At 39.0% G+C, this 21,580-nt stretch overlaps 6 protein-coding genes across 6 annotated transcripts; all 6 read left to right on the plus strand.

Moving 5' to 3' along the window:
• Positions 1-631: 631 nt before the first annotated feature.
• Positions 632-3,158, plus strand: LOC141288051 (protocadherin alpha-8-like). Its single transcript, XM_073820170.1, has one exon. The coding sequence runs from the start codon at positions 768-770 to the stop codon at positions 3,156-3,158; it is 2,391 nt and encodes a 796-aa protein (XP_073676271.1). The 5' UTR covers positions 632-767.
• Positions 3,159-3,662: 504 nt separating this feature from the next.
• Positions 3,663-6,173, plus strand: LOC141288052 (protocadherin alpha-3-like). Its single transcript, XM_073820171.1, has one exon. It carries the CDS (start codon positions 3,759-3,761, stop codon positions 6,171-6,173), a length of 2,415 nt encoding a protein of 804 aa, XP_073676272.1. The 5' UTR covers positions 3,663-3,758.
• Positions 6,174-7,596: 1,423 nt separating this feature from the next.
• LOC141288053 (protocadherin beta-15-like) lies at positions 7,597-10,092 on the plus strand. Its single transcript, XM_073820172.1, has one exon. It carries the CDS (start codon positions 7,696-7,698, stop codon positions 10,090-10,092), a length of 2,397 nt encoding a protein of 798 aa, XP_073676273.1. The 5' UTR covers positions 7,597-7,695.
• An 859-nt stretch (positions 10,093-10,951) lies between these two features.
• On the plus strand, positions 10,952-13,586 carry LOC141288054 (protocadherin alpha-3-like). The gene is made up of 2 exons (XM_073820173.1): positions 10,952-13,312; positions 13,578-13,586. Exons 1-2 carry the CDS (start codon positions 10,952-10,954, stop codon positions 13,584-13,586), a joined length of 2,370 nt encoding a protein of 789 aa, XP_073676274.1.
• Positions 13,587-13,884: 298 nt separating this feature from the next.
• On the plus strand, positions 13,885-16,280 carry LOC141288056 (protocadherin alpha-3-like). Its single transcript, XM_073820174.1, has one exon. The coding sequence runs from the start codon at positions 13,899-13,901 to the stop codon at positions 16,278-16,280; it is 2,382 nt and encodes a 793-aa protein (XP_073676275.1). The 5' UTR covers positions 13,885-13,898.
• Positions 16,281-17,260: 980 nt separating this feature from the next.
• On the plus strand, positions 17,261-19,779 carry LOC141288057 (protocadherin alpha-8-like). Its single transcript, XM_073820175.1, has one exon. It carries the CDS (start codon positions 17,404-17,406, stop codon positions 19,777-19,779), a length of 2,376 nt encoding a protein of 791 aa, XP_073676276.1. The 5' UTR covers positions 17,261-17,403.
• Positions 19,780-21,580: the final 1,801 nt, after the last annotated feature.

Below are 21,580 nucleotides of genomic sequence, written 5' to 3' on the forward strand. Positions count from 1 at the left end.
TGCTTGTCCTCTTCTATGTTGAACGCTTTTAGGTAATTGTCGAATCGACTCTGCCATTTTTTCCATCGCGAGCCGACTGAGCTGGGTTCGGAGTGGAAATCGAACATCGGAAAATGTGGAAGAGTCGTCATTTTTATTGTCTCTTTGATCCAACCAGCGTTTTTTTTTTTTTTTTTTCGTTTGGGTTCAGATCTGTTTATCACTCGTCGCCAAGTTGTAGCATTCTTTGGTATAAGAAAAGAAAGATGCGTAGACAGACAGGGTTGTTATCGAACGTGCAGTTTACTTTCTATATCCTTCACATGCTCTATATCCATTACACAAGCTTGATTACTTCCTCACTCTCGACGTGCTTACGTGCTTACATCAGAGGTAGGGTGCTGAACAGAAAACATGGAACAGGACTGCATACAAACACTACAATTGCTATGCTGTGTATTTTGCTTAAATGTTATGTCTTGAGTTGATCAGCATTTCTTTTTGAACGTGACAGTTTACATGTACTACTTCTCCTTTTGTACCATGTGGTGTCAGTGTTACATTAGGATATAAAGTTGAGCTTTGGCCCTATCTATATGTGGTGCGCATGGTTGTTCTGTTCAGTTCAACGGTGACAGCAGCTGACGAGTATATCGGGGGAAGCGGAAATATAGGAAATGTTTAAGAATTCGATGTTATTTAATCAATAATGTTGCACCTGGGAATAGACAATTTCAACTGAACTCCTCCGTTACTTGTTTTAAGCTGTTTTGAAGGAATTCTTAACGATGGATGGACAAAGACGCTGGTGGGAGAATTGGTGGATGGCTTTGTGTTTCTCCTTTCTTCTCTGCTTCGGACCGCAGGTTTCAGCTCAGATAAGATACACTGTTCCAGAGGAAATGAAAGAGGGATCTGTTGTGGGAAATATTGCTAAGGATCTGGGACTTGACGTGAGTACGTTGCTCGACAGACGGTTCCGTATAGTCTCTGGTTCTAAAGATGCGTTTTTCCAGGTAAATCAGAACAATGGCGAATTGTATATTCTTAAAAGCATTGACAGAGAGGAGCTTTGTGACGGAAACGGTGCATGCGTAGTAAATCTAAAAACTGCGGTCGAAAATCCTTTAGAAATCCACTATGTTGCGGTGGAAATAACAGACATAAATGATAACTATCCTAGTTTTTCTGAACAGAATCAACATTTCGAGATTGCAGAACACACCCCTGTAGGAACGAGCTTCCAACTGCACGCTGCACGAGACCAGGATGCCTCACCATATTCTGTTCGTTTGTATAAACTGAGTCAGGACGAAAATTTCGAGATTGACATAAGAAACAGCGATGAGGAAAAAATCCCTTTTTTAGTGTTGAAAAAACCACTCGATCGCGAACACAAGTCAGAACACCTGCTAATTTTGAAAGCCATCGATGGTGGAAACCCTCCGAAATCAGGTGCCCTTAACATTACTGTAACCGTGTTGGATATTAATGATAATCGTCCTGTGTTCAGTCAAGAGACATATTCTGTCAGTTTACATGAAAATTCCCCAGTTGGAACGACTGTGATTAAAATAAAGGCAACTGACAGCGACGAGGGCTCAAACAGTGAAATTGAATATTCCCTTGGCAAAACTTTAAAGCGCAAAGTTTATGACGTATTTCAATTGGATCGCGTTACAGGCGAAATAAAGGTGAAAGGCCAGGTAGACTTTGAGGACACAGACGTTTATAAACTGGATATTCAGGCTTCAGATAAAGGACAGCCTCCCTGGACAGTTCAAGGTCGTGTTATTATAAGAATACAAGATATAAACGATAATCAGCCTGAAATTGAGCTGACATCATTATCTAATATTGTTGCTGAAGACTCTAAACCTGGAACAGTAATTGCTTTGATTAGTGTCTCAGATAAAGACTCTGGTGTTAATGGGAAAGTTGTATGTAGTTTATCAGGGAATGTTCCTTTCGAGTTAAAACCCTCTTTTCAAGATAATATGTATTCGCTGGTGACAAAGGGGCGTTTGGATCGTGAACTTGTGCCCCATTATGACATCACAGTTACAGCAACAGATTTAGGTCAGCCGCCTTTATCATCCATCAAAACCTTAAGCATCCAAGTAGCAGATGTAAATGACAACCAACCTGAATTTTCTAGTAATATCCTTGAACTTTACATATTTGAAAATAATGCTCCTGGAGCCTCAATATTCTCAGTGAGAGCATCTGATAAAGACGTGAATGAAAATGCCCTGATATCGTATCAAATAAACAGAGGAGGAGGGGCACAGAACGACATAATGTCATTCTTGAATATAAATTCAGAAACAGGGGTTATTCATTCGCTTAAAAGTTTCGATTTCGAAGCAATTAAAACTTTTCAGTTTCATGTTCTCGCTACAGACTCTGGAACTCCATCTCTGAGCAGTAACGTGACAGTGAACGTGTTTATTCTGGATCAGAACGACAACGTTCCAGTGATCTTATATCCAGTCAGCACTAACGGTTCTGCTGAGGGTGTGGAAGAGATTCCCCGTAATGTGAACGCAGGTCATTTGGTGACTAAAGTCAGAGCCTATGACGCAGATATAGGATACAACGGCTGGTTATTATTTTCACTGCAGGAAGTTAGTGACCACAGTCTGTTTGGTTTGGACCGCTATACAGGACAGATAAGGACCCTTCGCTCATTTACAGAAACAGACGAGGCCCAGCATAAACTGCTCATACTGGTCAAAGACAATGGGAACATTTCACTCTCAGTAACAGCGACTGTGATTGTCAGAGTTGTGGAGCCCAAAGAGGCTTTTGCAGCTTCTGATGTGAGTAAACCAGCCAAAGACGAGGAGGAAAACAACGTGACATTTTATTTGATCATCACTTTGGGCTCGGTTTCAGTGCTTTTTGTCATCAGCGTTATCATGTTGATTGTAATGCAGTGCTCTAAATCGACAGACTATTCGTCCAAATATTTACAGGATACAAATTATGACGGGACTCTGTGTCACAGCATTCAGTACAGATCTGGAGACAAACGGTACATGTTAGTTGGACCCAGAATGAGTATCGGCTCTACTATAGTCCCGGGCAGTAATGGAAATACTCTAGTGATACCAGATCGCAGGAGAAGAGATTCTGGAGAGGTAAGCGAATTTTATCTTCTTAACAGAAACGACTGATTTTTTTTTCTCTAGGCCCAGCTCTGGCTTTCTGTAGCTGATATATTTAGCATTAGATTTAAAACTTTTTTCGTGGGAGTTTGTAAGATAATGAGCTAGACTCTATCATAAGGAGTATATTGTTCAACTATAATAAAAGAGTCACTAAATTGCGATACTGAACTTGGAAATGACATCGCTGTCTATGGTGCTGATTTTTTATTATTTTGTCTGCATTATATTATTTTCTGCATTGCTGCTGTATTTATATGTATTTATGTAGACGTGTTGCGTTATTCTCATATTTGGTTCATTCTGATATATAGCTACTGTGCAATAGAATGCTGTACACTACAGCTGTAAAATCGCGAGGTGTCAGTGTAGTCCTAGAGTGGGGCTCATGACGTCAAACACTGTTATTCCTCCCCTTTGCATTTATTGCTGGTCTTTCCTGCTGGTCGGTGGATTTAGTGTTTTCTTGCTTTTGCTATTAAGCGATTCGTTTTTTTTTCCTCTTCAGCAAATGTTAGCCTTTAGATGTAAAAGAAATGCTTAATCTAGTCGAGCGAGTAATATAGATGAATTATAGGGAACGTAGAACCCGTCTGTGTTATCTGCAAAATGGAACAAAGAAGACACGCTCGATGGCTGAAGGAGCACGCGAAATTCACTCTAATGGCTGCATTGCTTATTTTTGGTGCGATAGCACGAGCGCAAATTCAGTACTCCATCTCAGAAGAGCAGAAGGACGGATCTGCTGTTGGAAATATTGCGAAGGATTTGGGCATAGATCATAGAAGTTTAAAAGAGCGAGGATTTCGCATCGTCTCAACCTCAGGCGAGTCTATGTTCAGTGTGAATCAGAATGACGGTGTTTTGTATGTGAACGGTAAAATAGACAGAGAAGAGGTGTGCGAGAGGAGCACCCCGTGTTTAATCAATCTGAAAATCGCTCTAGAAAACCAACTTGAAATCCACTACGTAACTGTTGAGATTTTGGATGTAAACGACCACGCTCCGATTTTTCCTGCGAGCGAAATGCACTTAGAGATTGGGGAATCTGCCCTACCCGGTGCACGATTTCAACTTGAGTCGGCTCGCGATTCTGACAGTGGCAGCAATTCTTTGCATCATTACAAACTCAGTCACAATGATAATTTCCGTCTTGAAGTCAAAGATCGTGGAGAAGATGGCAAAATTCCAATACTAATTTTACAAAAGTCTTTAGACCGGGAGCTAACTCGAACCATTAATTTACAGTTAACAGCTGTTGATGGAGGAAAGCCTGCCAAATCAGGGACAATGGATATAACGATCGAAGTGATAGATATAAATGACAATGTGCCAGTTTTTACCAAAGACGTTTATTCGGTCATGCTGAATGAAAATGCACCTATAGGTACAACTGTGATACAGGTCAACGCCACAGATTTGGATGAGGGCCCGAATGGTGAGATAGTTTATTCATTTGGTAAAAGTGTTAATAGTAAAGCACGAAAACTGTTTGATATTAACACCATCACTGGTGAGATAACAGTAAAGGGGCTATTAGATTATGAGGACAAAGACAGCTATGAGATTGATATAGAAGCATCTGACAAGGGACTAATTCCAATGATTACTGATAAGAGCGTGACTATAAAGATAGTTGATGTAAATGATAATGCTCCAGAAATAGAGGTCACATCATTTTCAAACTCCATTCCAGAGGATTCTAGACCTGGTACTACAGTGGCTTTGATTAGTGTCTCTGATTTAGACTCTGGACTCAATGGCAAAGTCTCTTGTTCTTTAGAAGATGACATGCCTTTCAAACTAATACCTTCTTCACAGCATAGCACATATTCATTAGTTACCACATCACCTTTAGACAGGGAAACAAAATTTCAGTATGACATCACATTAGTTGCAAAAGATATGGGACAGCCATCATTGTCTTCTGTGAAAACTATAACAGTTCTGATATCAGATGTAAATGACAATAGCCCAGAATTCTCATTTTCCCCGTATGCATTTTATGTGATGGAAAACAATGTCCCAGGCAAATTTTTATTTTCTGTGTCTGCTACTGACAAAGACTCTAATGAAAATGCTATAGTTAGCTATCACATATTTAGAGAAAGCAATGAGGAAAACAAATATACATCCTTCATTAATATTAACTCTGAAAATGGGGAGATTTATGCACTGAAGAGCTTTGACTTTGAAACAGTTAAAACATTCCAATTCCAAGTTGTTGCTACAGACTCTGGAACTCCATCTCTGAGCAGTAACGTGACAGTAAACGTGTTCATTCTGGATCAGAACGACAATGTTCCAGTGATCTTATATCCAGTCAGTGCTAACGGTTCTGCTGAGGGTGTGGAAGAGATTCCCCGTAATGTGAACGCAGGTCATTTGGTGACTAAAGTCAGAGCATATGACGCAGATATAGGATACAACGGCTGGTTGTTATTTTCACTGCAAGAAGTTAGTGACCACAGTCTCTTTGGTTTGGACCGCTATACAGGACAGATGAGAACCCTTCGCTCATTCACTGAAACAGACGAGCCCCAGCATAAACTGCTCATACTGGTCAAAGACAACGGAAATATTTCACTCTCAGCAACAGCGACTGTGATTGTCAAAGTTGTGGAGCCCAAAGAAGCCTTTGCAGCTTCTGATGTGAAAAACGCAGTAAAAGATGAGGAGGAAAACAATGTGACATTTTATTTGATCATCACTTTGGGCTCGGTTTCAGTGCTTTTTGTTGTCAGCATCATCATGTTGATTGTAATGCAGTGCTCTAAATCGACAGACTATTCGTCCAAGTATTTACAGGATGCAAATTACGATGGGACTCTGTGTCACAGCATCCAGTACAGATCTGGAGACAAACGGTACATGTTAGTTGGACCCAGAATGAGTATCGGCTCTACTATAGTCCCGGGCAGTAATGGAAATACTCTAGTCATACCAGATCACAGGAGGAGAGATTCTGGAGAGGTAAGCAAATTACTTATGCATCTGTGTATTAGTTGTAGGAAACAATCTTAAGGCAGAATTTGGCTACTGTCCGTGGTACTGAGCCTGTTCAGACTGTTTTTTAAATGGAACACTGTTAGTGTCTCTGTCATTCTTAGATTCATATTTTATTTATTATTTAGACTTTACTAGACATTACTAAAGCCCAGGACATATAGCCATTGAAGAAGGAAAGAAATGAATTGGGTATTAATAAAATAAGTAGGAATAGAGCAATTTTTATTCTGTTTTCCTTTTATGCATGTTGCACAATTATCCTATCTCTTCTCTGGTCATGGTGTATTGCAGTTCTGTTTTATTTATTTTTTATTTATTTATTTGTTTGTTTATTTTTTTCATAACAGACCTTTTATATCTTGCAGCCAGGATTGAGCGTCAAATTATTAATAAGTTATGATTAAAGTTAAATATGATTAAAGTTATTGTGGTGGGTTGTGAAGTAAGAAAATGGTTTCTTAATATAAATTTAATTGAGGCATGTTAATAAAGTACAACTCTATTTCTGTTTAATTTAGTGTGCAGTGCAGTATTTTGTTTGCCAGGTCTGTCTGTGCCTATATATGGTATATGGACTTGTTTTAGTTTAAGGATGGTCATGCATTTCTGTTTGCTTTACAATGCTGCCTCTGTTCAGTGTGGATTGTAGATTTTTGTTTTATTTTTGTTTTAAATTTTGGATTTGGTTGATTTGGTCATGTCTTTGTTTGTAAAAATCCACTGTAAAACAAAATGACTTTTCTCTGGGATCAGCTATTGGTAGCTCTGGGTTAATGATGGATGTGTATCACTACTATCTGGGAATTATTAGTTGTTAGTTGGTTTTATTTATTATTTTATTTGGCTGAATTTGATGACTGCTGTCTCTTAATGTTTTTGTCCTATTAGGTTTATTAATTAACCTCAAATTGCATTTCCATAGAGTAATGGTAATTTATTATATTTTTTATAATAAAAAGCTCTTTGTTTACAGTCCTGTTTAAGTTACCTGTGTTGCTGATGTTTATTCTATGGTATGTGCGTTTCTGTGCTTGTTCTAAAAGCATATTTTCTGGTTCAAAGTTGTGAGGCTGGTCTTAGCAGCTGGATCTTTTTAGACTTTTTCTCTCTTTCCCTATGTTTCCCTTTAACTCAGTCTTTTTCATGAATCAGTACGTTCTGTCTAATAGGAGAATTTTGGGTATTTAATCATAGTTTAAACCACAATTTGTGCCGATGGTTTTGAAGTACACTGATAAAACATGCCTTTGGCACCAGTGAAATGTTTTTGGACGCTGCAATGCAACTAACGGTTTAGATCGCGAGATGTCAGTGTAAACCTAAAGAAACACTCGTGACGTCAGACGGTTGTTCAAGGTTTTTTTGTTCCACCCTCTCAGTTTATTCGTATGGTTTCTCATTTTCAGCACGGGTACTGTAAGATTTGTCAGTATTGAGTACAACGTCTTTGGATCTTCTGACTGGTTTTCAGCTAAATGTGAGCAACGATGGAACTGTACAGCAAATGTCTGTAGATTGATCTTGAAATTCCGTTGGAATGGATTTTTGTAATATCAGAAAAATGGAACAAAGAAGATGTTCTCATCAGCTGGAGCTTAATGCGATCGCTTTCATTGCTGTATCGCTGTTGTTTGGGAGAGCAGTTTGGGCACAAATACGGTACTCGATTTCGGAGGAGCAGAAGGACGGGGCTGCAGTGGGAAATATCGCGAAAGATTTAGGTATTGATCACAGAACACTAAAGGAGAGGGGATTCCGCATCGTGTCGACATCAGGCGAGTCCATGTTCAATTTAAATCAGAATGACGGCATCTTGTATGTGAATGGTAAAATAGATAGAGAAGATGTGTGCGAGAGAAGCACCCCGTGTTTAATCAATCTCAAAATCGCTCTAGAAAACCCACTAGAAGTCCACTATGTCACTGTAGAGATATTAGATGTAAACGATCACAGTCCACGGTTTCCAGAGAATGAAAGGCGGCTGGAAATTGGGGAATCTGCTTTGCCAGGCGCAAGATATCCGCTACAGGCAGCGCGTGATCCTGACAGTGGAAGCAATTCGGTTCAGACCTACAAACTCAGCCACGACGATCATTTTCGTCTTGAAATTAAAGACCGTGAGGATGGTAAAATTCCTATTCTGATTTTACACAAGCCACTTGACAGAGAAATGACGAAAAGCATAAAATTAGTATTAACTGCTTTAGATGGGGGCAGACCTCCTAAGTCTGGCTCAATAGAAATATTGATTGATGTCCTGGATATAAACGATAATGTGCCTATATTTACGAAAGAATCTTACACTGTTGTGCTGAATGAAAACGCACCCGTGGGCACAACAGTTGTACAGGTTAATGCCACTGATTTGGACGAGGGTCAAAATGGACAAGTAGTTTATGCTTTAGGACATAACGTTAATGATAACTTACGTGAACTTTTTCAAGTTAATTCAGTAACTGGAGAAATTATTGTGAATGGTCTTTTAGATTTTGAGGTCAAAGATATATATGAAATTGACATTCAGGCATCAGACAAAGGAACTGTTCCGCTTGCGACAGATAAAACTGTAATCATAAAAATCGTTGACGTAAATGATAATGCACCTGAAATGGAAGTGACTTCATTTTCAAGCGCCATTCCAGAGGATTCCAGACCTGGTACTACAGTGGCTTTGATAAGCATCACCGATTTAGACTCTGGGCACAATGGAAAAATCTCCTGTTCACTCTCTGATGATATACCTTTTAAACTAATGCCGTCATTACAGGATAATATATATTCTTTAGTTACCTCTGGATTACTTGACAGAGAATCGAAATATCAATATGACATAACATTAGTTGCAAAAGATGCGGGGCAGCCATCGTTGTCTTCTGTTAAATCTATAACTCTTCTGATATCAGATGTAAATGACAATAGTCCGGAATTCTCATTATCTCCGTACGTGTTTTATGTGATGGAAAATAATGTCCCAGGCAAATTTTTATTTTCGATATCTGCCTCTGACAAGGACTCAAACGAGAATGCTATAATCAGCTATCAAATATGGAGAGAAAATAGCGAGGAAAACAAATATACATCTTTCATTAATATTAACTCTGAAAATGGGGAGATTTATGCGCTAAAGAGTTTTGACTTTGAAACTGTAAAAACATTCCAGTTCCAAGTCGTTGCTACAGACTCTGGAACTCCATCTCTGAGCAGTAATGTGACAGTAAACGTGTTCATTTTGGATCAGAACGACAACGTTCCAGTGATCTTATATCCAGTCAGCGCTAACGGTTCTGCTGAGGGTGTGGAAGAGATTCCCCGTAATGTGAACGCAGGCCATTTATGGACTAAAATCAGAGCCTATGACGCAGATATAGGATACAACGGCTGGTTATTATTTTCACTGCAAGAAGTTAGTGACCACAGTCTGTTTGGTTTGGACCGCTATACAGGACAGATAAGGACCCTTCGCTCATTCACAGAAACAGACGAGGCCCAGCATAAACTGCTCATACTGGTCAAAGACAATGGGAACATTTCACTCTCAGCAACAGCGACTGTGATTGTCAAAGTTGTGGAGCCCAAAGAGGCTTTTGCAGCTTCTGATGTGAAAAACACAGTAAAAGACGAGGATGAAAACAACGTGACGTTTTATTTGATCATCACTTTGGCCTCGGTTTCAGTGCTTTTTGTCATCAGCATCATCGTGTTGATTGTAATGCAGTGCTCTAAATCGACAGACTATTCGTCCAAGTATTTACAGGATACAAATTATGACGGGACTCTGTGTCACAGCATCCAGTACAGATCTGGAGACAAACGGTACATGTTAGTTGGACCCAGAATGAGTATCGGTTCTACAATAGCACCAGGCAGTAATAGGAACACTCTAGTGATACCAGATCGCAGGAGGAGAGATTCTGGGGAGGTAAGAGACTTTTAAGGTTTGATATATTTTTATTTTTATATGTATTTGTATGCCCATTACCATTTAGATGTAGAGATGGTGAAGGAGTTGCATCAAACACTTAGATTTGTATTATTGGTGTTGGACAGTGGATTTCTGGGTCCCACAAACTTTGCATGGGATTGCATTGGAAGAGTATATGTTGAAATGTTAGAGGCAGGTCTGGAGACAAACGGTACATGTTAGTTGGACCCAGAATGAGTATCGGCTCTACTATAGTCCTGGGCAGTAATGGAAATACACTAGTGATACCAGATCGCAGGAGAAGAGATTCTGGAGAGGTACTAGGGTTGTGCTATATTACATTTATAGCCACAATTGTACTTTTATTGTTTTAAATACTTTTTAGTACTTTTATTTTATTGTTTATATTCTATACTATTCTTGGATTTTTTGCTGTGCCCTAATGACTATACAAGTTGTGAATGTAACCGTGACAGCAAGAGTCGCTGTCCTTGGTGCTGAATACATGCAGCGTTGTAATTCTTTCTATTTCTGTATATATTTTAGGTGTATTAGACGAGCTTTATTAAATTATAAAATATTATTATGAATTCGTGGGTTTTAATAAATAACAATGCAACGAAAGAGCGCCAGGTGTCAGTGTAAATCTAAAGTGAAACTCCAAACGTCAGAGTACCTCCCTGTTTTTTCGTCATCATTTAGATTTGTATATGATCTCTTTTTTTCATCAGCGGCGTGCCTTGCTTGGTGCTTTTGTCTTTTGTTTTTTCTTCGTAATATCTATCGAGGATTAAGGAATCTGTCATGTGGTCATTGGATTAATATTTGGACAGTCGTTGTGAGATTGTTGTGGAACCAATACATTGCAAAAATGGAACAAAGAAGACGTAATCAGTGGCCTGAGCTGCATGTGAAAATCATCCTCATTGTTGTATCGCTTGCTTTTGGCAAAACGGTTTGGGCACAAATACGCTACTCGATTTCTGAAGAGCAAAAGGACGGAGCTGCTGTGGGAAATGTTGCAAAGGATTTGGGTATTGATCACAGAACCTTAAAGGAGCGAGGATTTCGTATCGTCTCGACTTCAGGCGAGTCAATGTTCAGTGTAAATCAGAATGACGGTGTCTTGTATGTGAACGGTAAATTAGATAGAGAGGAGGTGTGCGAACGAAGCACCCCGTGTTTAATAAATCTAAAAATCGCTTTAGAAAATCCTCTCGAGATTCATTACGTTACTGTTGGTGTAATAGACGTGAATGACCACGCTCCGAGATTCCAAGATCAGGAAAAACATTTAGAAATAAGCGAAACGGTGCTTCCTGGTGCGCGATTCCAGCTTCAGGCAGCCCGCGATCCAGACAGTGGCAGTAATTCAGTTCAGACTTATAAACTGAGCCACACCGATTACTTCCGTATTGAAATTAAAGATCGCGATGAAGACGGCAAAGTTCCCGTGCTGACTTTACAAAAGCCGCTCGACAGAGAGGTTACAAAACGTATGAAATTGCAGCTCACTGCTTTAGACGGAGGCAGACCACCCAAGTCTGGAACTATGGAGATAACAATAGATGTTTTAGATATAAACGATAATGCACCTGTTTTCACTAAAGAAGCTTATACTGTAATGCTGAATGAAAACACACCCGTCGGCACAACAATATTTAGGGTGAATGCAACTGATTTGGACGAAGGCCAGAACAGTGAAATAGTTTATTCATTAGGACACGACGTCAGTGATAAACTGCGTAAACTTTTTAATGTTAATCCAATCACAGGAGAAATCGTTGTGACCGGTCTTTTGGATTTTGAAGTTAAAGACAAATATGAGATTGATATTCAAGCGTCTGACAAAGGAACTGTTCCTCTAACAACAGATAAAAGTTTAACTATAAAAATTGCTGATGTAAATGACAATCCTCCTCAGATAGAAGTTACATCGTTCTCAAATGCCATTCCTGAAGACTCCAAACCTGGCACAACGGTGGCTTTAATAAGTGTCTCTGATTTAGACTCTGAAATTAATGGTAGAGTCATGTGTTCATTACAAGAGGACATACCTTTTAAATTAATGCCATCAACACAAGAAAATACATACTCATTAGTGACAACAACATCTCTTGACAGAGAGACAATATCTCGCTATGACATCACATTAGAAGCCAAAGATGCTGGTCAGCCACCGCTGTCTTCTGTTAAATCTATAACTGTCCAGGTATCAGATGTTAATGACAATGTTCCAGAGTTTTCTTTTTCCCCTTATGCATGTTATGTGATGGAGAATAATGCTCCAGGAAAATCTTTATTTTCTGTGTCTGCCTCTGACAAAGATGCAGGTGAAAACAGTGTAATCAGCTACCAAATATGGAGAGATGGTGTAGAAAACAAATATGCGTCTTTCATTAATATTAACTCTGAAAATGGGGAGATTTATGCACTAAAGAGCTTTGACTTTGAAACTGATAAAATGTTCCAGTTCCATGTTCTCGCTACAGACTCTGGAACTCCATTTCTGAGCAGTAACGTGACAGTGAACGTGTTTATTTTGGATCAGAATGACAACGTTCCAGTGATCTTATATCCAGTCAGTGCTAATGGTTCTGCTGAGGGTGTGGAAGAGATTCCCCGTAATGTGAACGCAGGTCATTTGGTGACTAAAGTCAGAGCCTATGACGCAGATATAGGATACAACGGCTGGTTATTATTTTCACTGCAGGAAGTTAGTGACCACAGTCTTTTTGGTTTGGACCGCTATACAGGACAGATAAGGACCCTTCGCTCATTGACAGAAACAGACGAGGCCCAGCATAAACTGCTCATACTGGTCAAAGACAATGGGAACATTTCACTCTCAACAACAGCTACTGTGATTGTCAAAATTGTGGAGCCAAAAGAGGCTTTTGCAGCTTCTGATGTGAAAAACGCAGTAAAAGACGAGGAGGAAAATGGCGTGACATTTTATTTGATCATCACTTTGGGCTCGGTTTCAGTGCTTTTTGTCATCAGCATCATCGTGTTGATTGTAATGCAGTGCTCTAAATCGACAGACTATTCGTCCAAGTATTTACAGGATGCAAATTACGATGGGACTCTGTGTCACAGCATCCAGTACAGATCTGGAGACAAACGGTACATGTTAGTTGGACCCAGAATGAGTATCGGCTCTACTATAGTCCCTGGCAGTAATGGAAATACTCTAGTGATACCAGATCGCAGGAGGACAGATTCTGGAGAGGTAAGAAAAGGACTAGTGTTGTGCTATATTGCATTTATAGCCACAATTATACTTTTATTGTTTTAAATACTTTTTAGTACTTTTATTTTTTTGTAGCTACGCATACATGTGAATTCCATACTATTCTTGGATTTATTGATATGCCTTAATGACTGAACAAATTGTGAATGTAACCATGAGAGCAAGAGTCGCTGTCCTTGGTGCTGAATACATGATGCAGCTTTCTGTTCTGTTGTCATTCTTTCTATTTCTGTATACATTTTAGGTGTACTAGACGAGCTTGAATAACTTATATAATGTTTAATTGATGTTATTAAGGATTCGTAGATAGCAATGCAACGAAAGAGCGCCAGGTGTCAGTGTAAATCTGAAATGAAACTCCAAACGTCAGAGTACCTCCCTGTTTTTTCGTCACCATTTAGATTTGTATTAGGTCTTTTTCATCAGCGGCGTACCTTGCTCGGTACTTTTGTCCTTTGTTTTTCTTCGTAATATCTATCGAGGATTAAGGAATCTGTCATATGGTCATTGGAATAATATTTGGACAGTCGTTGTGAGATTCCTGTGGAACCAGTACATTGCAAAAATGGGACAAAGAAGACGTGATCAGTGGCTTGAGCAGCATGTGAAAATCATCTTCATTGTTGTATCGCTTGTTTTTGGCAAAACGGTTTGGGCACAAATACGCTACTCGATTTCTGAAGAGCAAAAGGACGGAGCTGCTGTGGGAAATGTTGCAAAGGATTTGGGTATTGATCACAGAACCTTAAAGGAGCGAGGATTTCGTATCGTTTCGACTTCAGGCGAGTCAATGTTCAGTGTAAATCAGAATGACGGTGTCTTGTATGTGAACGGTAAATTAGATAGAGAGGAGGTGTGCGAAAGAAGCACCCCGTGTTTAATAAATCTAAAAATCGCTTTAGAAAATCCTCTCGAGATTCATTACGTGACTGTTGATGTACTAGACGTGAATGACCACGCTCCGAGATTCCCAGAGCAGGAAAAGCATTTAGAAATTGGCGAATCGGTGCTTCCTGGTGCGCGATTCCAGCTCCAGGCAGCTCGCGATCCAGACAGCGGCAGTAATGCAGTTCAGACTTATAAACTAAGCCACACCGATTACTTTCGTATTGAAATTATAGATCGTGATGAAGACGGCAAAGCTCCCGTGTTGATTTTACAAAAGCCGCTCGACCGAGAGCTTACAAAAAGTATGAAATTACAGTTGACTGCTTTAGACGGAGGCAGACCCCCAAAGTCTGGAACTATGGATATTGCGATAGATATATTAGATATAAACGATAACGCCCCTGTTTTCACTAAAGATTCTTACACTGTAATGCTAAATGAAAACGCACCTGTAGGCACAATCGTTTTAAGGGTGAACGCAACTGATTTGGACGAAGGTCAGAACGGGGAAGTCGTTTATTCATTAGGACATAACGTCAATTACAAGTTGCGTAAACTTTTTAATGTCAATCCAATCACAGGAGAAATTATTGTGACAGGTCTTTTGGATTTTGAGATAAAAGATAAATATCAGATTGACATTCAAGCATCTGACAAAGGAATTGTTCCTCTAACAACAGATAAAATTATAACTATAAAAATTGCTGATATAAATGATAATCCTCCTCAGATAGAAGTGACATCATTCTCAAATGCCATTCCTGAAGACTCCAAACCTGGCACAACGGTGGCTTTAATCAGCGTAACTGATTTAGACTCTGAAATTAATGGGAGAGTCACGTGTTCATTACCTGAGGACATACCTTTTAAATTAATGCCATCATCACAAGAAAATACATACTCATTAGTGACAACAACATCTCTTGACAGAGAGGCAATTTCTCGCTATGACATCACATTAGAAGCCAAAGATGCTGGTCAGCCACCGCTGTCTTCTGTTAAATCTATAACTGTCCAGGTATCAGATGTTAATGACAATGTTCCAGAGTTTTCTTTTTCCCCTTATGCATTTTATGTGATGGAGAATAATGCTCCAGGAAAATCTTTATTTTCTGTGTCTGCCTCTGACAAAGATGCAGGTGAAAACAGTGTAATCAGCTACCAAATATGGAGAGATGGTGTAGAAAACAAATATGCGTCTTTCATTAATATTAACTCTGAAAATGGGGAGATTTATGCACTAAAGAGCTTTGACTTTGAAATTGTGAAAATGTTCCAGTTTCATGTTCTCGCTACAGACTCTGGAACTCCATCTCTGAGCAGTAACGTGACAGTGAACATGTTCATTCTGGATCAGAACGACAACGTTCCAGTGATCTTATATCCAGTCAGCGCTAACGGTTCTGCTGAGGGTGTGGAAGAGATTCCTCGTAATGTGAACGCAGGTCATTTGGTGACTAAAGTCAGAGCCTATGACGCAGATATAGGATACAACGGCTGGTTATTATTTTCACTGCAGGAAGTTAGTGACCACAGTCTCTTTGGTTTGGACCGCTATACAGGACAGATAAGAACCCTTCGCTCATTCACAGAAACAGACGAGGCCCAGCATAAGCTGCTTATACTGGTCAAAGACAATGGGAACGTTTCACTCTCAGCAACAGCGACTGTGATTGTCAAAGTTGTGGAGCCTAAAGAGGCTTTTGCAGCTTCTGATGTGAAAAAAACAGTAAAAGATGAGGAGGAAAACAATGTGACATTTTATTTGATCATCACTTTGGGCTCGGTTTCAGTGCTTTTTGTCATCAGCATCATCGTGTTGATTGTAATGCAGTGCTCTAAATCGTCAGACTATTCGTCCAAGTATTTACAGGATACAAATTACGACGGGACTCTGTGTCACAGCATTCAGTACAGATCTGGAGACAAACGGTACATGTTAGTTGGACCCAGAATGAGTATCGGTTCTACAATAGCACCAGGCAGTAATAGGAACACTCTAGTGATACCAGATCGCAGGAGGAGAGATTCTGGGGAGGTAAGAAACTTTAAGGTTTGATATATTTTCATTTTTATATGTATTTGTATGCCCATTTAGATATAGATTGTGGTGAAAGAGTATCAAACACTTAGACATGGATTATTGAAGCTGGACAGTGGATTTCTGGGTCTCAACATACTTTGCATGAGATTGAATTGGAAGACCACATGTTGAAATGTAACTAAGTGAAGGACATACTTGCTAGTGTTTAATGTCCAGATTTAGAAGAGTTTCTGTTGTTGGCATTTTTTTGTGGTTAATATTGTGCTGAAGAGTGGATCTCATACTTAGACTGTGGGTTTAGTGTGGAGGTCTACACTTTTTTGCCTACATATAAAAGTTAAGTCTTAAAATTAGTTATATTTAAAAATAAGTCATAATTGTTATACTATCCTAGTACTAGTAAAGGAAGGGCATCAAATAGTCCTTACTCTGATACACTATGATTGCTTTAGAATGAGAATTAGAATTAAAATGTTTGATAATAAGCTTCAGGTTCACATAATTGAGTGACAAATGATCCAGCTACTATATCTTTATTTGTTATAATGTGAACTACTTTCTAATGCCATTGATTGTTTAAAATATATCACAAGTTAACATTTTTGATTGAAAGTCTCTAGGCTACAAATAAGTGGACTCTTTTGGTTGGCATGAAATATTAAACTAAAATACTACTGTAATGGCTTGTAAACAATTCTAATCACTTATATGCACCATTTGGATATAAATACCTTGTCTTAAATATGACTTAATTAAATGTTTTTGTTATTCTGATTTATGCTCTTTTTTTTATTATTTTATCATTTTGTCAGATAAATATGTTTTTCGTCTTAGCCTATCTGTTGTTTTAATTTTTCAGTTAAGTTTGTTTGCAGTGAAAAATAAATTCGCATGGTGTCAGTGCACACCAAAAATACTGACCTGACGTGGCATCGTCTATTCGTAGTTTCACTCGCTCTCTGGATCAGTTCGCATTAAACGCCGTGGACATTGCCTTCACATTCGCCAAGAGCTAGCTGCTTCACATCGTAAGGATTTTCTAACATAAAACATGGATTTTATGGACAGCGTTTAATTTTGTTATGGGTCCAAATTTAAGAGTGGAACATCTTTGAACGCCGTTTTAATTCCCTGCAAAATGCAACAAAGGGCGCGTTCGTCATGGCGCCTCAGACTTACATTCATGGCACTGGGAATGCTGCTCTGGAGAGAGGTACGCGCACAAATACGATATTCTCTTTCTGAGGAGCAAAAAGAAGGAGCTGTGGTCGGAAACCTTGCCAAGGATTTAGGTCTCGAGACCAGAACGTTAAAGGAGAGAGGATTTCGGATCGTTTCAACCTCTGGGGACTCGCTGTTCACTGTAAATCAGAATGACGGGATTTTAAGTGTAAATGAAAAAATAGATCGCGAGGAGGTGTGCGAGAAAATCAGCTCATGTGTCATCAATCTAAAAATTGCGCTAGAAAACCCTTTAGAGATTCACTACGTGTCGATTGAAATCGTGGACGTCAATGATCATGCCCCGACATTCCCGGAAAAAAGAAAGCGGTTGGAAATATGGGAATCTGCCCTACCTGGAGCTCGTTATCAATTACAGGCGGCGCGGGATCCCGATGGCGGCATGAACTCCGTTCAACAATATAAACTCAGTCATAATGATAATTTCCGCATAGAGGTTAAAGATCGCGGGGAAGATCTTAAAATGCCCTTTTTAATTATTCAAAAGCCTTTGGATAGAGAAACAAACCATAGATACAAGCTAGTTCTCACTGCACTCGATGGAGGGCGACCCCCAAAGTCTGGAACAATGGATATAATAGTTGACGTTTTAGATGTTAATGACAATACGCCAGTTTTCACACAAGAAGTTTACTCTGTGAAGCTTCAAGAAAATGTCCCTGTTGGCACAACTGTTATACAGGTTAATGCTACTGACATGGATGATGGTCCAAATGGAGACATTTTTTATTCATTTGGAAAGGATATAGACAATAGGATAATAAAACTTTTTGATTTAAACTCCAGCACTGGAGAAATGACTGTGATCGGCCCACTAGATTTTGAAAAAATGAATAACTTTGAAATAGATATCCAAGCATCAGACAAAGGATCTGTTCCACTCACATCAGATAAAAGTATAACCATAAAAATCATTGATGTAAATGACAATATGCCCGAGATAGAAGTGACATCATTTTCAAGTGCAGTGCCTGAAGACTCTAAAATTGGAACCACAGTGGCTTTAATCAGCGTCAGTGATTTGGACTCGGGTGTAAATGGGAAAGTGTTGTGCTACATAACTGAAGACGTACCTTTCAGGCTAACGGCATCATCCCAAGATAACATTTACTCATTGGTTACAGCCTCATCTCTTGACAGAGAAACTGTGCCTCGCTATGACATCACATTAATAGCCAAAGATGCTGGCCAGCCACCTCTGTCTTCAGTTAAAACTATAACTGTGCAGGTATCAGATGTAAATGACAATAGTCCAGAATTTTCTCTTTCACCTTATGCTTTTTATGTGACGGAAAACAATATTCCAGGAAAATCTTTGTTTTCAGTATCTGCTTCTGATCGTGATTTAGATGAAAATGCTGTTGTACACTATAACATTTGGAGAAACTCTGGAGATGAAAACAAATATGCGTCTTTCATTAATATTAACTCTGAAAATGGGGAGATTTATGCACTAAAGAGCTTTGACTTTGAAAATGTGAAAATGTTCCAGTTTAAAGTTCTTGCTACAGACTCTGGAACTCCATCTCTGAGCAGTAACGTGACAGTGAACGTGTTCATTCTGGACCAGAACGACAATGTTCCAGTGATCTTATATCCAGTCAGTGCTAACGGTTCTGCTGAGGGTGTGGAAGAGATTCCTCATAATGTGAACGCAGGTCATTTGGTGACTAAAGTCAGAGCCTATGACGCAGATATAGGATACAACGGCTGGTTATTATTTTCGCTGCAGGAAGTTAGTGACCATAGTCTCTTTGGTTTGGACCGCTACACAGGACAGATAAGGACCCTTCGCTCATTCACAGAAACAGACGAGGCCCAGCATAAACTGCTCATACTGGTCAAAGACAATGGGAACATTTCACTCTCAGCAACAGTGACTGTGATTGTCAAAGTTGTGGAGCCCAAAGAAGCTTTTGCAGCTTCTGATTTGAAAAACGCAGTAAAAGACGTGGAGGAAAACGATGTGACATTTTACTTGATCATCACTTTGGGCTCCGTTTCAGTGCTTTTTGTCATCAGCATCATCGTGTTGATTGTAATGCAGTGCTCTAAATCGACAGACTATTCATCCAAGTATTTACAGGATACAAATTATGACGGGACTCTGTGTCACAGCATCCAGTACAGATCTGGAGACAAACGGTACATGTTAGTTGGACCTAGAATGAGTATCGGTTCTACAATAGCACCAGGCAGTAATAGAAACACTTTAGTGATACCAGATCGCAGGAGGAGAGATTCTGGAGAGGTAAGAAATGTTAAGGTTTGATATATTTTCATTTTCACATTGTGGTAAAAGAGTTGCATCAAACTCTAGACATGCATTACTGGAGGTTGGCAGTGGATTTAAAGGTCCCAGCATACTTTACATAGGATTGGATTGAAAGAGTATATGTTGAAAGTGTTTTATGTTCAGATTTAGAAGAGTTTCTGTTGTTCACATTTTTGTGGTTACTATTGTGCTGAAGAGTGGATCTTGTACTTAGATTGTGGGCCGCTACATGAAGACTATGGTGTTGCTTTACGCAATATGCAGTAGCTGTGCAAATGCCAGTGCAATGTGTCTTTTCTTGCTTACTCTTTTTTTACACAAATAGTATTTATCTATTTAAAAATAAGTCATTATTGTTATGCAATCCTAGTAGGGGAGACCGGGGATGGTTGTAATATTTTTGACATTTCTGTCTGTTTCTCTGAGTTCTTTTAAGCCAGTGTGTTCAAAATGTGATTCAAACTAGTTGCAAGTATCTGCTATTAAATGGTGTAGCTGTTATTTTTGCAGCACAAACAGAAAATGCATGTTTTAGTTCTAAACACGAGGAGTGAAATGTTACAATTTACCCCATAGTCTGGGTTAGCTGTAACATTCCCCTAGGGTGAGATGAAACATTATGAGATGTAACATTATGCAACAGGGATTATGACAAAAAAAAAAAAAAAAAAAAAAAAAAAAAAATTGTCAGTCATAGCAATTGGCCATAATAAAACTGAACTTAAACACTTGAACATTTAGAGACACCCATCGGTTTGTCTTTCTCTTCCAAGGCATACTGAAAAAAAAAGAAAAAGAAAATTATAACATGTTTACTTGATGTTACAACCAGAGGTGGGTAGTAACGAATTACATTTACTTCGTTACATTTACTTGAGTAAATTTTTGGGGTAACTAGTACTTTTACCCCCGGTTTCACAGACAAGGCTTAAGCCTAGTCCTAGACTAAAATGTAAATCTGAGTTGTTTCAACTAAAATAAAATTGCACTGATTGATCCTAAAATATATTAGTACCTTTGTTTTGTCTCAAGATGCACACCAGTAATGTTTTTATTCTAATCACATTTATGAAAATTGCTTAAATGTCCTAATTCAACTTTGGCCTAATCTTGGCTTAGTCTAAACCCTGTCTGTGAAACCGGGCCTTATAGAGTATATTTAAAGATAGGTACTTTTACTCTTACTCAAGTACATTTATAGTGGAAAAACTTTACTTTTACTTCGCTACATTTGATGGCGTTCCTCCGTTACTGTCCTCAGAAACGTGTCGTTGGAATTTTCATTTCATGTCTGATAAAACTGCGTTAATGCTGGTTTGTGTACAGCTGTTGCTATGGAATCCGTAATATTTCAGCGCTCCTAAAGCGCCCCCTCGTGACAGAGAATGAATTTTTCATTTCCAATAAATTTTTTCAACTGTTCTAACACCTTCTAACAATCTGCTAACACCTTTTTTCCACTGCGGTCAATTTGACCCCAGCAATTTAAAACCTCTAGAATATGATTTTTTTTTTTTTTTTTTTTTTTTTTGCTAAAAGGTTAGTTTCAGGTAATTGATGTCTTTGTTGACTACTTAACAACACTCTGAAATACACCCCCCCACACTTTCACTGTCAAACACCTGTGACAAAATCTCACTGACAGAAAACCTTTGCTGAGAGAGCTTAAAGTGAGAGCCCACAGAGCACAAAGAGAAATAGATTAGAAAGCGTCTGTGCAAGCTTTTATAGCTTTGCACCTACCATGTAAACCATGTGAATTATGTTTTTTCCTCCCACAAAAAACACGGGAAATATC

Source organism: Garra rufa, chromosome 16 (assembly GCF_049309525.1).
Source record: "Garra rufa chromosome 16, GarRuf1.0, whole genome shotgun sequence".
Taxonomy (NCBI): domain Eukaryota; kingdom Metazoa; phylum Chordata; class Actinopteri; order Cypriniformes; family Cyprinidae; genus Garra; species Garra rufa.

Coding starts and splice junctions, on each gene's coding strand:
- LOC141288051 (XM_073820170.1), top strand. CDS start 768: ATGGATGGACAAAGACGCTGGTGGGAGAATTGGTGGATGGCTTTGTGT.
- LOC141288052 (XM_073820171.1), top strand. CDS start 3,759: ATGGAACAAAGAAGACACGCTCGATGGCTGAAGGAGCACGCGAAATTC.
- LOC141288053 (XM_073820172.1), top strand. CDS start 7,696: ATGGATTTTTGTAATATCAGAAAAATGGAACAAAGAAGATGTTCTCAT.
- LOC141288054 (XM_073820173.1), top strand. CDS start 10,952: ATGGAACAAAGAAGACGTAATCAGTGGCCTGAGCTGCATGTGAAAATC.
- LOC141288056 (XM_073820174.1), top strand. CDS start 13,899: ATGGGACAAAGAAGACGTGATCAGTGGCTTGAGCAGCATGTGAAAATC.
- LOC141288057 (XM_073820175.1), top strand. CDS start 17,404: ATGCAACAAAGGGCGCGTTCGTCATGGCGCCTCAGACTTACATTCATG.